General features: G+C 44.1%; 1 protein-coding gene across 1 annotated transcript in view; it reads left to right on the top strand.

Annotated features, from left to right (window-relative positions):
- Window positions 1–15,119, top strand: part of LOC309556397 (retinoic acid receptor responder protein 2-like) — a 43,908-nt gene extending 28,789 nt beyond the window's left edge. Inside the window, exons 3-6 of the mRNA XM_082258861.1 lie at window positions 2,601–2,705; window positions 4,628–4,726; window positions 9,894–9,987; window positions 15,047–15,119. Of these exons, the coding sequence (XP_082114987.1) occupies window positions 2,601–2,705; window positions 4,628–4,726; window positions 9,894–9,987; window positions 15,047–15,057 (309 nt within the window). The 3' untranslated portion in view covers window positions 15,058–15,119. The remainder of the gene's footprint in view (window positions 1–2,600; window positions 2,706–4,627; window positions 4,727–9,893; window positions 9,988–15,046) is intronic.
- The last annotated feature ends 800 nt before the right edge of the window (window positions 15,120–15,919 follow it).

Genomic DNA, 15,919 nt, shown 5'->3' with positions numbered 1-15,919 from the left:
AAATGTCCCCCTTCTCCACAATAAAAACAAAGGCCACAGATTCTCCTGTGATCTCTTTTTTTTTGTAAGGACAACTTAGTATGTACGGCACCAATCTCCATAGGCTCCTCATCCATCTCTGTAGGATCAGGGTTCAAATGAGATGTGTCAGAGTGACAAGGCTGACTGTTTAAGGCAGGCTTGGACCATGACCAGGCAGGATCACCATATTCATTTGGTTTCCTTTTTTCCCTAGGTAGCCGGGGTCTGCAGTTACCTGGAGCAGGTTTAGGAATAGATTTTTGGGAGGGGAGAGACTGGGAGTGCATCGCAATTGCAAATGATTCCCAATTGTCTAGGATCGGACTTTTTTCTTGCAGTTTCTCGTATGCCCACGTTTTCATTTTGCCAGAAAGCAAATTAATGGCAGCATGCACTTTAATAAAGTCATTATGATAGGTCCTAGGCTTAAGGATAAATAGGAGCTCACAATCCATACGAAAAAAAAGGAAAGAGGAACGGGAACCATCAAACCTGTCTGGTAGAAGGACAAGAGGTTCTGGGGGTTGAGCAGCAGTAGGCTGTGTCAGTCTGGCCACCTGCTGCGACAGAGCCTGATTGTCTTCTTTTAATTCAGTAAGTGCGTGTATTAACGCAGGTACTTGTTGTGTTAACTGTGTCACCTGAGTGGTCATTTCTGCTGAATCCATTTTATCTGGTTCGTTCAATCTATAACGCTCCTGCGTTTTATGTATGATGTGGATTTACAGCTGCAGAAATATTCCACTTCAGTAGTCATGTAGAGAAACGCTGAGACACCAATCCCGACTCCCAAAGACTCATCATGTGTGGATGATCTCAATTCAGCAAGTAAATACACACACTCAATAAGATGTTCCTAGAGTGACTTATGTATATAGTAACTCAGTGATGATAGGCTGAAGAGACAGGTTGGGTAGAGATGGTAGATGACAGACACTTGAAAGGAAATGTTCTTGAGAATGAGATAGTGACAGGTGGGATGCAGATAGGTTAGCAATTATGTATGGTAGTAGATGATAGGATAGCAGATGACATACAGGAGAGACTAACCCAGTGCAAGAGCAGATGATAGTAGGCTCAAGAGCTAGCGATCTAGATAGTGCAGATGTAGTAATAGTCCTTAGTATGCAGAGCTAGACAGTGTAAGCTTTAGTATGAAGGTTATAGAGGTTTCCCCTGTGGGGTACTTATCACTAGTAGCAATGTAGTAGAGGAGAGGTTCGACAAGAGCGGATGATCCGGTAGCGGGATACAGGGATCAGCGCAGCGTGGTTCCGACAGCGAGGTATGCTTGCAAGCATGAGAGCTTCAAGACAGGTTAGCATCAAGGCACAAAGCAGGTTGAACGAACACATGTGAGTGAGAGCTGGTGATTTAAATAGCTGTTCAGTCCGGCGCTCAGTGATGATGTCAGCACTCTTAAAGGAAAACACACCTATATGTGCTTCATCTATCTAGGTAGATGGAAAGCACCCGGAAATGATGTGATAGGAGGCACTGAGAGTGCCAGAACCTTACACAGGTCTAGGCAAGGGTTCAGGCAGACAGCAATGAAGAGAGTAGTTAGGTCCAGGCAGGGGTCGAGGCAGGCAACAATCAAAAGATTAATAAGATCCAGATAGGGGTTGAGGGAGGCAGCAATCAAGAGAGGCAGGTGTCAAGGCAGGCAGAAATCAAGAGGGTAGTCAATAAAATCCAGGTTAGCATAGGCAATCTTACAGGTAAGTATCATAGTTCTTTGTAACAAGGGGGAGATGGGGAAAAGACCCAGCATTGGCCACTTCCAGCCCTGGAGCATAAATACCATATTGGTTACGGGACACATCATGCATCATTTCATGGAACTTCTGGAAGTATTTTTATTATTCCTGGCAGAAATTGTAGAAATACAATTGGAAGTGCTGGTAGGAATTCTAGAAGTACTTTGGAAGCACATGAAAAGATCCTGGAAGTAATACTGGAAATACTGGCAGAGACTAGCTGAGAAGCTGCCATATTGATAATATGCCATATGCCCAAAGAGGGACCCCTGTTGTCTGTGTGGAAGCAGTGGCCTCTCTGCAGATGTCTGATACCTCCCATCCCCAGTCAGAGATAGAGCTCTCCAATCGGCAGAAAGCACGAGCCCTTCTCTGCAGCAGGCTGGCAGGGGACAGGCTTTCTAAATCAAGTTGTGGCTGCTTTCTAGAGAATGCAATCTGTAGGACTTTGCACACCTTTAGTTTTAAAGCTCCTGGAACTCATTCAGATGATTTAAAGTGAAAATTTGGTTGGGCTTCATTCAGTTTTAACATTAAAATAAAATCTGAGCGGTTCCCATCCTGATCATGGTACACCGGACAGGCGGGCGGCTATTTGTATGGCTGAGGGTAACAAGTGTGCACCCCCCCTACTCTACATACAGCACCCCATAGGAAGGGCGCACACTCTCTACATCTGTATGTATTATACATCAAAACAATATAAAAGTGAAAACTCCTCCCCACAAGGGCTGATCATTTACACATGTGAGAAGCGTTATGGGCGGAGCAATAGAGCGAATGTCACCCCGCCCCTTCACTGTCTTCATCTTCTTGCAGTTGTACGTTGCCGGGATATTCGTCAATGTGGAGTTTCTGGTGAAACAGACGTCATGCCGCAAACAAGACTGGAGCAAACCGGACTGTAAGACTGAAAAAAAAGCAGTAAGTGTCTGACAAGCCTGGCGATTGGTGGGTTATATACCAGGGTGAAGTATAGGGGGCGGAGTTCAGGTGCCTTTCAACATTACTCCACACTGCTCCACCCTATACTTTGTAAATTAATTATGCCACACTGCTCCACTCTGTACATTGTGATTGAATTACTCCCCACTGCTCCACTCTGTACATTGTGAATGAGTTACTCCACACTGTTCTACTCTGTACATTGTGAATGAGTTATTCCACACTGTTCCACTCTATGCATTGTAAATTAATTACTCCACACTGCTCCATCCTGTACATTGCGAATTAATTACTCCACACTGCTCCACCTTGTGAATTAATGACCAATCACTACTTCACTCTTTACATTATGAATTATTTACTCCACACTGCTCCACTCTGTGCATTGTAAATGAATGACTCCACACTGCTATACTCTGTGCATTGTGAATGAATGACTCCACACTGCTCCATTGTGAATGAAGGACTCCACACTGCTCTACTCTGTACATTGTGAATTAATTACTTCACACTGTTCCACTCTGTATATTGTGAATGAATGACTGCACACTGCTCCACTCTGTATATTGTGAATGAATGACTGCACACTGCTCCACTCTGTATTTTGTGAATAAATGACTGCACATTGCTCCAACCTGTACATAGAGAATTAATGACACCACACTGCTCAACCCTTTACATTGTGAATGAATTACTCCACAGTGCTCCACTCTGTACTTTGTGAATGAATGACTCCACAAAGTTCTACACTGTACATTGTGAATTAATTACTTTACACTGTTCCTCTCTGTAAATTGTGAATGAATGACTAATCACTACTTCACTCTGTACATTATGAATGATTTACTCCACACTGCTCTACTCTGTACATTGTGAATTAATTGCTCCACTCTGTACTTTGTGAATGAATGACTCCACAATGCTCTACACTGTACATTGTGAATGAATTACTTCACACTGTTCCACTCTGTATATTGTGAATGAATGACTGCACACTGCTCCACTCTGTATTTTGTGAATAAATGACTGCACACTGCTCCAACCTGTAGATAGAGCATGAATGACTCCACACTGCTCCACCCTTTACATTGTGAATGAATTACTCCACACTGCTCCACTCTGTACTTTGTGAATGAATGACTCCACAATGCTCTACACTGTACATTGTGAATTATTTACTTTACACTGTTCCACTCTGTATATTGTGAATGAATGACTGCACACTGCTCCACTCTATATTGTGAATAAATGACTCCACACTGCTCCACTCTGTACACTGTGAATAAATGACTGCACACTGTTCCACCCTTTACATTGTGAATGAATTACTCCACACGTCTCCACTCTGTACATTGTGAATAAATTACTCCACAATGCTCTACCCTGTACATTGTGAATGAATGACTCCACACTGCTCCAACCTGTACATAGAGAATTAATTACTTCACACTGCTCCACCTTGTACATTGCGAATGAACTACTGCACACTGATGTACCCTGTGCATTATAAATTTTTGACTCCACACTACTCCAATCTGTACTTCACCTCAGCTGGTGACATTGTGACTTATAATATTATGTGACCTCACCTGCTGACAGTTGGGACTTATTTTACTATCTGACCTCACCTGGTGACAGTTTTGACTTACTGTATATTACTATTTGCCCTCACCTGGTGACAGTTGCGATTTATAGAACTATCTGACCTCACCTGGTGACAGTTGTGACTTATAATACTCTTTGACCTCCCCTGGTGACATTGTGACTTATAATACTCTCTGACCTCCCCTGGTGACATTGTGACTTATAATACTCTCTGACCTCCCCTGGTGACATTGTGACTTATAATACTCTCTGACCTCACCTGGTGACATTGTGTTCCCATTGTTTTGTCTCCACAGAAGACCTATAACTGCTTCGGTTGTTACAAATTTGAACACGAATCTTACTCTGTTATGTCTCAGGTTGAAGAATGCATTCTGCCACGACACCTAAATGCGGTAAATCCCAAATTATAACCCCAGTCAGTACTTCTTGCTATTACTCCTCAGTCTTACCCAGTTGTGTGGAGTTGCCTCCTGTAGGTGACAAGTTTTCCTTTATGTCTTTTTTACTGATTCATTTTTTTTTTTCTCAAATCCTTCCATCAATGACTATATATAGTACAGGAGTATCTCGAAAAATTAGAATATCATCAAAAAGTTAATTTATTTCAGTAATTCAATTCAAAAAGAGAAGCTCATATATTTTAAATAGATGTATTACACACAGAGTGAGAGATTTCAAGCATTTCTTTCTTTTAATTTTGATGATTATGGCTTACAGCTAGTGACACCCCAAAATTCAGTATCTCAGAAAATTTAGAATACTTAGAAAAAAGTTGAATATTGTAGACTCATGTTGTCACACTCTAATCAGCTAATTAACTCCAACTGAACATTTAAATCAGGGTTTCTCAACCAGGGTTCTGTGGAATCCTAGGGGTTCCTTCTGAGGGTCCTAGGGGTTCCTCCTGAGGTTGCTAGGGGCTCCTTCTGAGGTTGCTAGGGGTTCCTCCTAAGGTTCCTAGGGCTTCCTTGAGAAATGGACAGTTTCTGCCTCTACGATAAGTTCCCAATGACACCATTGTTCCTTTTAGCTATCTGTAAGGGGGGTAATTCTTCCCAATGATGACAAGAGTACGGAGCATTCTTCCCACTGATTGTCACACTAATGTGTCATGAGTTGTAGATTTTTAATTGTTAGCAGGGGTTTCCCGAGACCAGAAATGTATTTCAAGGGTTCCTCTGTGTTGAAAAGGTTGAGAAAGGCTGCTTTAAATGGTCTCTGAGTCTGGTTCAGTAGGTTAAATAATCATGTGGAAGATGCTGAATTTTGGGGTGTCACTCGCTGTAAACCATAATAAAAGAAAGAAATGCGTGAAATATATCAGTCTGTGTGTAACACATCTATATAAAGTATAGGAGGTTACTTTTTGGAATTGAATTACCGAAATAAATTAATTTTTTGATGATATTCTAATTTTATGAGATGCTCCTGTATATGTGTAGGACAGTTTTCCCTTTTACCCCAGAGGAACTCTTGAAGCAATTTTCAGTTCTCAGAGAAAATTCACTAAATCTAACTTATCAGAGGGTCAGTGGAAGAATGTTCCTTACATTGGAGGTCAGTGGGAAGAATGTCCCTTACATTGGTGGTCAGTGGGAAGAATGTTCCTTACATTGGTGGTCAGTGGGAAGAATGTTCCTTACATTGGGGGTCAGTGGGAAGAATGTTCCTTAAAGCAAAAAAGAACAAAAAAGGGCGCACCGACCTAGCGCATTATCCTCAATATAAGGCTTTATTAAATAACATAAAAATGGCTACTCACAGACGTAGATATAAGTAAGGCGTATCAAGCTGGATTGCTCGAGAGTCCGTGTTTAGTCCATATAATTGTCCATGATGAGATGACTGACGCGTTTCGAGGCCTAGCCTCTTCCTCAGAGTGACTCTGAGGAAGAGACTAGGCCTCGAAACGCGTCAGTCATCTCATCATGGACAATTATATGGACTAAACACGGACTCTCGAGCAATCCAGCTTGATACGCCTTACTTATATCTACGTCTGTGAGTAGCCATTTTTATGTTATTTAATAAAGCCTTATATTGAGGATAATGCGCTAGGTCGGTGCGCCCTTTTTTGTTCTTTTTTGCTTTTAGTACCGGTGGACTACCCCAGTCCGTTAAGGGCAGCAAGACTTGAGCCATCTGAGAAGCCAGTTGTCAATCCCGCAAAGTGTGTGGTCGAGGGGTCTGGATACCAAGCGCAGGAGAAGGGTGGTTACACCTTATTGTTTTTTGGAAGAATGTTCCTTACATTGGTGGTCAGTGGGAAGAATGTCCCTTACATTGGTGGTCAGTGGGAAGAATGTCCCTTACATTCGTGGTCAGTGGGAAGAATGCTCCTTACATTGATGGTCAGTGGGAAGAATGCTCCTTACATTGGGGGTCAGTGGGAAGAATGCTCCTTACATTGGTGGTCAGTGGGAAGAATGCTCCTTACATTGGTGGTCAGTGGGAAGAATGTCCCTTACATTGGTGATCAGTGGGAAGAATGTCCCTTACATTGGTGATCAGTGAGAAGAATGCTCCTTACATTGGTGGTCAGTGGGAAGAATGTCCCTTACATTGGTGATCAGTGGAAAGAGTGTTTCTTACATTGGTGGTCAGGTAATACTCCATCATACAAAGACATTGGAGACAATTGTGCTCTTCCAACCTTGTGGTAGCAGTTTGGTGAAGACCCTCTGTTCCAGCATGACTAGGCCCCCCTGTGTACAAACCCCAAGCTCACCCTTTTTTGAATCCTATTAGAGCCTCTGGCTCTAATCATGTCCTTTAAAAAAAAAAAAAAAATCCCCTATTGGAATCCATGCCTCCGGCGCCCTGCATGTAGATTAGGGGGCCGGACGCATGGATAGGGGGGGCAGCACCTACCCCCCCCTATCCATGGACGGGCTGCCCCTGGCTCTCTGCCTACCAGAGAGCAGGATCTATTGATAGGGTCTGCTCATGGTGCTCAGGTGCAGCTCAGCTTGTCTAAATGTTTCAGACTGGTCCAATAAGGAGGCATGTTGGACAGTGGGAGGAAACCTGACAAGTGAGGGCACAGGCATTGTTACAGCCCTAGCTATTGGCAGAGGAATGTGCCTCGTTGCATGCCGGGTGACTGTATAAATGCCAGGGGCTCATGGGCTTGGGGTCTTCAGCTGGAGAGGGAGTCCCGGATGGCTGCCCCTTCTCTGTAGAAATTGCCATGCGGCCTTGGGTGGTCGACATGAGGGCCTGAAAGTCAGAGAGAGAGAGAGAGAAGCTAAACCCAGATGTTCTGCAGAGCTGAGTGGAAGGGAGACACTGGAAAGGATCTGATTCTGCTTACAGTGAGTACAGATCTGTGTCATGTGAGGGCCACCCCTTCAAGTGGAAGAGTCAGGGGACAGGTGTCAGTCAAGGGGATGCTAGAGAGTGTCCTGAAGATAAAGTAGTTGCTTCAAGTCTGCTGCTAGAGAAAGCAAGAAGACTTAATTCTTCCATGCAAGTGGCAGTGTGGGTAAAGCAGTGTGTCTGCTTCCGCAAATAACTGGGTGAGGCCAAGTAAGAGTTGTCCTTATCTACTGTATATAGTTCCAGTTGGAGTATCCCACTATTCCCTTCCCCCATCTGTAACAAATCAACTGGCACCCGACTGGGTACCTCCGTTGATGGATGCTCCTAGTGCTTACTGAGGGCTCCAAGCACTCCACCAGACACCATAACCACTGCAGACCCCACGTACCTCCGCAGCTTGGTTGGGGTCTCGCCGTCTCCTACCCACCCTAGACCCACAACAAAGCTCAAGGTTCCAGTGGTTGAACCTCTCTTTCCCCAGAGAGTGACGCAGGAACAGGAAAATGCTCTTACAAGAGCTTAGTGATTATTCAAGAGAGTATGAAGAGCATAGCAATCCCTTGTAGCAGATTCCCCCAATAAGAGACAGGGCTCTAGATTGAGGGTGAATTAGAACTGTTTATTGAACCCACTCACACACATTATTTACACTATCAGGTCAAGTGAGTCTGATTACATTATCATATGCAGATGGAATTGTATACAGAAACAGAAATAACCTGAACTAATTATCTAGCCATCTGGACAGAACAATGTGAGGTCATTAACATTTAACAATGGGACAGGCAGACTCCTACATTGAAGTACATGGAATACACATCTACATATTGCTATGATTATTTAGGTGCCACAGACTTCAAGGCAACAGGCTATAGGTCTCACAGTGTAAAGTGGGATCAAATCTTCATATTTCTTCATATTTCTTGAGAGATATTGTTGATAAATATTACTCTCCCATATTCTCAGTGTCCATTAAGTATCTGTCTTTCACCCCCAGTGACGGTAAGTACCGTCACACCATCCAAGTTCAACAAAAATACCAAACCAAAACCCCTGGACTGTTCATTGAGTAACGAGCAACTGGGAGTAAGGAGGGATGTGTAACGAATTCCCAGCAACGGTCTACAGGTAACCAGAGGGAGGTCCACACAGCAAGCCCTACGGGGGCAGAGCTACACTATAATGGCCTCATTCAGTTCAATGAGACATAAAAAATATAGAAAAGTGGAACAGAACACGCACGTTACTGCAACACATTTATAATGACAGCTGGTGCACAAGTACAGGAGGTGTGGACAGATCTGCACTGCCGCCCATCCCAAGGAACATGCTGTGCGTTGCGGTTTGCTGCAATAAAGGTGAAGGATGTTTTATTTCTTTTGCTGGGTCTTGGCTGCGAATTCCAAAAAATTCTAAAGAATATTCCTTCTTCATGTAACACGTGTGAGGATTACAAATCTTATACAGAACATGCTGGACATGTGTCAGGGTACGATGGCGTGGTGAACGGGATCGGAGAGTTTTCACCTTATTTGGCTTCTAGTTGGATTCTTACCAGAAATGGTTGCCCCCCCCCCCCCATTCTCATGGTGTGGGCATATGCGTTTTTGGATAATGATATCAGTAGTCCTCTCAGGATTGAAGGAAAGCTCAGAGGGTCTCAGCATAAGATCCTGGATGTGATCCTTCCAAACATTCAAGCCTCATATATGATCTCCAGGTGTGGCTCCCATGGAAGAAACTCCAGTCACCTTCCTACACCACCACCAATGTGCAAACACCACTCCCATTAGTTGGATTCTTACCAGAAATGGTTGCCCCCCCCCCCCATTCTCATGGTGTGGGCATATGGGTTTTGGGATTACAGGATCAGTAGTCCTCTCAGGATTATAGGTAAGCTCAGGGGGTCTCAACATAAGATCCTGGATATGATCCTTCCAAACATTCAAGCCTCATATATGCTCTCCAGGTGTGGCTCCCATGGAAGAAACTCCAGTCACCTTCCTACACCACCAGCAATGTGGTAAGGTAAGGTAAGCTCAGAGGGTCTAAGATCTGGTAGATCCTTCCTGTCTGCTCTCCAGACTACAGAGCTCTACCTGTGTGTCCCAGGTGACCCTAAACTGCCCAAAAAGGAGAGAACAAAACCCCTATTTATATTATTATCATATTTGGCTCTTGGTTTTAATATTGGCAAAGCGGTCGTGTAATGTGACCTCCCCTCCTCTCTCTATATAGGCGCGTCAGGATCGGAGGAAGGAATCGTGTATGGAGGTGGAGAAGAAGGACAATGGGAAAAAGAATTTGGGGAGGTACAGCTTTGTGAAAGGAGGTGAGTGTGATGGAGATCTTGGAGTGATCCGGGAGGAATGGACCTCCAGTGATAACCTCTCCGCTGACTGAGTACAATGTTCTACCAATAGTACAATGTTCCACCAATAGTACAATGTTCCACCAATAGTACAATGTTCCACCAATAGTACAATGTTCCACCAATAGTACAATGTTCCACCAATAGTACAATGTTCTACCAATAGTACAATGTTCTACCAATAGTACAATGTTCCACCAATAGTACAATGTTCCACCAATAGTACAATGTTCTACCAATGGTACAATGTTCCACCAATGGTACAATGTTCTACCAATAGTACAATGTTCCACCAATAGTACAATGTTCTACCAATAGTACAATGTTCTACCAATAGTACAATGTTCTACCAATAGTACAATGTTCTACCAATGGTACAATGTTCCACCAATGGTACAATGTTCTACCAATGGTACAATGTTCTACCAATAGTACAATGTTCTACCAATGGTACAATGTTCTACCAATAGTACAATGTTCCACCAATGGTACAATGTTCCACCAATAGTACAATGTTCTACCAATAGTACAATGTTCTACCAATAGTACAATGTTCTACCAATAGTATAATGTTCTACCAATAGTACAATGTTCTACCAATGGTACAATGTTCCACCAATGGTACAATGTTCTACCAATGGTAGAATGTTCTACCAATAGTACAATGTTCTACCAATGGTACAATGTTCCACCAATAGTACAATGTTCCACCAATGGTACAATGTTCCACCAATAGTACAATGTTCTACCAATAGTACAATGTTCTACCAATAGTACAATGTTCTACCAATAGTACAATGTTCTACCAATAGTACAATGTTCCACCAATAGTACAATGTTCTACCAATGGTACAATGTTCTACCAATAGTACAATGTTCCACCAATGGTACAATGTTCTACCAATAGTACAATGTTCCACCAATAGTACAATGTTCTACCAATAGTACAATGTTCTACCAATAGTACAATGTTCTACCAATAGTACAATGTTCCACCAATGGTACAATGTTCTACCAACGGTACAATGTTCTACCAATAGTACAATGTTCTACCAATGGTACAATGTTCTACCAATAGTACAATGTTCTACCAATGGTACAATGTTCCACCAATGGTACAATGTTCCACCAATAGTACAATGTTCCACCAATGGTACAATGTTCCACCAATGGTACAATGTTCCACCAATAGTACAATGTTCTACCAATAGTACAATGTTCTACCAATAGTACAATGTTCTACCAATGGTACAATGTTCCACCAATGGTACAATGTTCTACCAATGGTACAATGTTCTACCAATGGTACAATGTTCCACCAATGGTACAATGTTCCACCAATAGTACAATGTTCCACCAATGGTACAATGTTCTACCAATGGTACAATGTTCTACCAATGGTACAATGTTCTACCAATGGTACAATGTTCCACCAATAGTACAATGTTTTACCAATGGTACAATGTTTCACCAATGGTAAAATGTTCTACCAATGGTACAATGTTCCACCAATGGTACAATGTTCCACCAATAGTACAATGTTCTACCAATGGTACAATGTTCTACCAATGGTACAATGTTCCACCAATAGTACAATGTTCTACCAATGGTACAATGTTCCACCAATGGTACAATGTTCTACCAATGGTACAATGTTCCACCAATGGTACAATGTTCCACCAATAGTACAATGTTCTACCAATGGTACAATGTTCTACCAATGGTACAATGTTCCACCAATAGTACAATGTTCTACCAATGGTACAATGTTCCACCAATGGTACAATGTTCTACCAATGGTACAATGTTCTACCAATGGTACAATGTTCCACCAATGGTACAATGTTCTACCAATAGTACAATGTTCCACTAATGGTACAATGTTCCACCAATGGTACAATGTTCTACCAATAGTACAATGTTCCACTAATGGTACAATGTTCCACCAATGGTACAATGTTCTACCAATAGTACAATGTTCTATCATAGAACACCGCAATCCAAACTCTGGGCTGCTGCAACAAAGTATCCATATCAGACATCTGAGCGCTGACCACCCATAGGACAGCTGTGCTGCAGGAGCAGAGCCGGGACAAGGTCACCTATAACCCGGGGCGAACATGCCAAACCACGCCCCCCCAAGATGTATGAACAATAGATGTCTTTTGACTAAAATGTAATTTTAGTTTTTGTCGTATTTTAGTCATTTGAATTGTTTTAGATTTAGTCATATTTTAGTTGACTAAAATCAAATGGGTTTAGTTAAATTTGAATGCATTATTTCGTTGGAACTGCCGAACATTCTATACTCCTGGAGTAAAAATCGAATAACATGTTTATTATTTCTGGTATTGTTAGTCAAATCAAGTGTAACTGCACTTAAATCTGACCCCCGGCCTTCCCTTCAGTCCTGCACAGGTGTACCGGCTCCTCCGCTCCACTGAAACGGCATCCTCTGATTTCACCGCACACTGTGAGCTTCCAAACAGATAGATAGAGCCCGCCTCATTTTCTGGTTAAAGGACGCCCAGCATCATCTAGCCCTTTCCCCCTCAAACTGGCTATGCCTGGCTCACTCCTTTCATTCCATGTGTTTTAGTTCTTTCAGTTATAAGGGTGTTGGGTACGGCGATGTGCATGCACATACAGGCTCTCCCAGGGCTTTTCTTCCCATAAAATAGGTGCAGAAAATCAACCACCACCCCCCCCCCCAAAATCCCCCCCTGCACACACACCCCAACCTGAATCAAATAAATGGTGTGGTCAAATTTCAGACAATGGGAGGGTATTAAAGGGGCATTAAATATCAGGAGTGCATTACGTACATGGTGCAGAGTTCGGGGGTACGCTACGTACATAGTGCAGAGTTCAGGGGTGCGTTATGTGCAGAGTTCAGGGGAGTGTTACATACATAGTGCAGAGTTCAGGGGTGCTCTACATACATAGTGCTGAGTTCAGGGGGGCACTGCATACTGATTGCAGAGTTCGGGGGTGCGCTACATACATAGTGCTGAGTTCAGGGGGGCACTGCATACTGATTGCAGAGTTCAGGGGTGCGCTACGTACATAGTGCAGAGTTCAGGGGTGCGTTATGTGCAGAGTTCAGGGGAGTGCTACGTACATAGTGCAGAGTTCAGGGGTGCGTTATGTGCAGAGTTCAGGGGAGTGCTACGTACATAGTGCAGAGTTCAGGGGTGCGTTATGTGCAGAGTTCAGGGGAGTGCTACGTACATAGTGCAGAGTTCAGGGGTGTGTTATGTGCAGAGTTCAGGGGGTGAGCTACATACATAGTGCAGAGTTCGGGGTATGCTACGTACATAGTGTAGAGTTCAGGGGTGTGCAACGTGCAGAATTCGAGGGTGCGTTATGTGCAGAGTTCAGGTTAGCACTGCATACTGATTGCAAAATTTAATGCAGTAGGAGGGATGATATGGACAAGGTTGGACAGAAGGAGTAGGTAGGACGATATGGACAAGGTTGGGCATTAGCAGTAGGAGGGATGATATGGACAAGGTTGGACAGGAGCAGTATCAGAGATGATATGGACAAGGTTGGGCAGTAGCAGTAGGAGGAATGATATGGACAAGGTTGGACAGAAGCAGTAGGAGTGACGATATGGACAAGGTTGGGCAGGCGCAGAATCAGGGATAATATGGACAAGGTTGGACAGAAGGAGTAGGAAGGATGATATGGACAAGGTTGGGCAGGAGCAGTAGGAGGGATGATATGGACAAGGTTGGGCAGGAGCAGTAGGAGGGATGATATGGACAGAAGGAGTAGGAAGGATGATATGGACAAGGTTGGGCAGGAGCAGTAGGAGGGATGATATGGACAGGTTGGGCAGGAGCAGTAGGAGGGATGATATGGACAAGGTTGGGCAGAAGGAGTAGGAAGGATGATATGGACAAGGTTGAGCAGGAGCAGTATAAGGGATGATATGGACAAGGTTGGACAGAAGCAGTATCAGGGATGATATGAACAAGGTTGGACAGAAGCAGTAGGAGTGACGATATGGACAAGGTTGGGCAGGAGCAGAATCAGGGATAATATGGACAAGGTTGGACAGAAGGAGTAGGAAGGATGATATGGACAAGGTTGGGCAGGAGCAGTATAAGGGATGATATGGACAAGGTTGGGCAGTAGCAGTAGGAGGAATGATATGGACAAGGTTGGGCAGTAGCAGTAGGAGGGATGATATGGACAAGGTTGGACAGAAGGAGTAGGAAGGATGATATGGACAAGGTTGGGCAGGAGCAGTAGGAGGGATGATATGGACAGGTTGGGCAGGAGCAGTAGGAGGGATGATATGGACAAGGTTGGGCAGAAGGAGTAGGAAGGATGATATGGACAAGGTTGGGCAGTAGCAGTAGGAGGGATGATATGGACAGGTTGGACAGGAGCAGTAGGAGGAATGATATGGACAAGGTTGGGCAGGAGCAGTATCAGGGATGACATGGACAAGGTTGGGCAGGAGAAGTAGGAGGAATGATATGGACAAGGTTGGACAGAAGCAGTAGGAGTGACGATATGGACAAGGTTGGGCAGGAGCAGAATCAGGGATAATATGGACAAGGTTGGGCAGAAGGAGTAGGAGGAATGATATGGACAAGGTTGGGCAGGAGCAGTAGGAGGGATGATATGGACAGGTTGGGCAGAAGGAGTAGGAAGGATGATATGGACAAGGTTGGGCAGAAGGAGTAGGAAGGATGATATGGACAAGGTTGGGCAGAAGGAGTAGGAAGGATGATATGGACAAGGTTGGGCAGGAGCAGTATCAGGGATGATATGGACAAGGTTGGACAGGAGCAGTAGGAGGAATGATATGGACAAGGTTGGACAGAAGCAGTATAAGGGATAATATGGACAAGGTTGGGCAGGAGAAGTAGGAGGGATGATATGGACAAGGTTGGGCAGGAGAAGGAGGAACGATATGGACAGAGAATGGGGGGATGGTTAGGTTTTAGGATTTGGAACTGTCCCTCATTCTCCACACTGATTATTTCTCTGTCTTTGTTTTCAGGTCCAGTCTAGACGTTGGATGAGAAGATCCTGAATCCCAGACAGTGGGGAAGATCCCATATACACAGAGTCCACTGTATCTGTATATAGTATAAGAGCACTTCCATATGAATATTACAGCCATAGTCCTGTAGCAGAGTGTGATGTATGTACAGAAGGGTCACACTATTGTAGGATGGGAAGAGGAGACGTGACAATGAGGCCACCAGAGACCCCCACTAATGGGACAATCTATCTTTATGTCTATGGAGAGCTTTGACACTGAAATCACCTGCAGAGGATGGAATAAAGTAACAAAACTTGTAATGTGTCCATTGTATACCTGGGGGGAGGGTATGGGGGAGCACATCACCTACACAGGAATTGTAAATTTGCACCCCATTCCATACCCACTGGGCCATGCAATTCCCTAATACAGCCCTCAAACCAGCATCTGCACCGCTGAGGATGGGCTCCGCTCTCAGTAGGCCGCATGCTCAGGCCTCCGTCACCAATCGTGTCTTCTTGCAGGTCATAGCCCTCTCCTCTTCTGGGAGTGTCTACTTACTGTCTGTGCTGGCCCAGCTACTCTGCCTCTCCCCCTCACATCTCTACATAACATTTACGTCACTGCTGGGGGAGGATTAAAGAGGAATATTGAGTGACAGCTCTGAGCTCTCAGGGCTGCTGACATCACATCCAAGATGGCGGCACCCAGTAGCAGGCTCAGGACTTTTGGATGTTCACACAAGGGAGGCTTTACAGGTAAACGACACGGATAAAATACATTGAATATAATCCTATGGGAAGGTGAGTGGTCTGGTGACAGGGGTCTCTGACCATACTGTGAAGAGTAGGGATGAGTCGCACTGCTCTGGGGTCGGTTTAGGTGGGA

The sequence above is a fragment of the Pelophylax lessonae genome (genome assembly GCF_965119305.1).
Source record: "Pelophylax lessonae genome assembly, chromosome: 5".
In the NCBI taxonomy this organism is placed as follows: Eukaryota; Metazoa; Chordata; class Amphibia; order Anura; family Ranidae; genus Pelophylax; species Pelophylax lessonae.
This window is presented reverse-complemented; position numbering and strand designations above follow the sequence as displayed.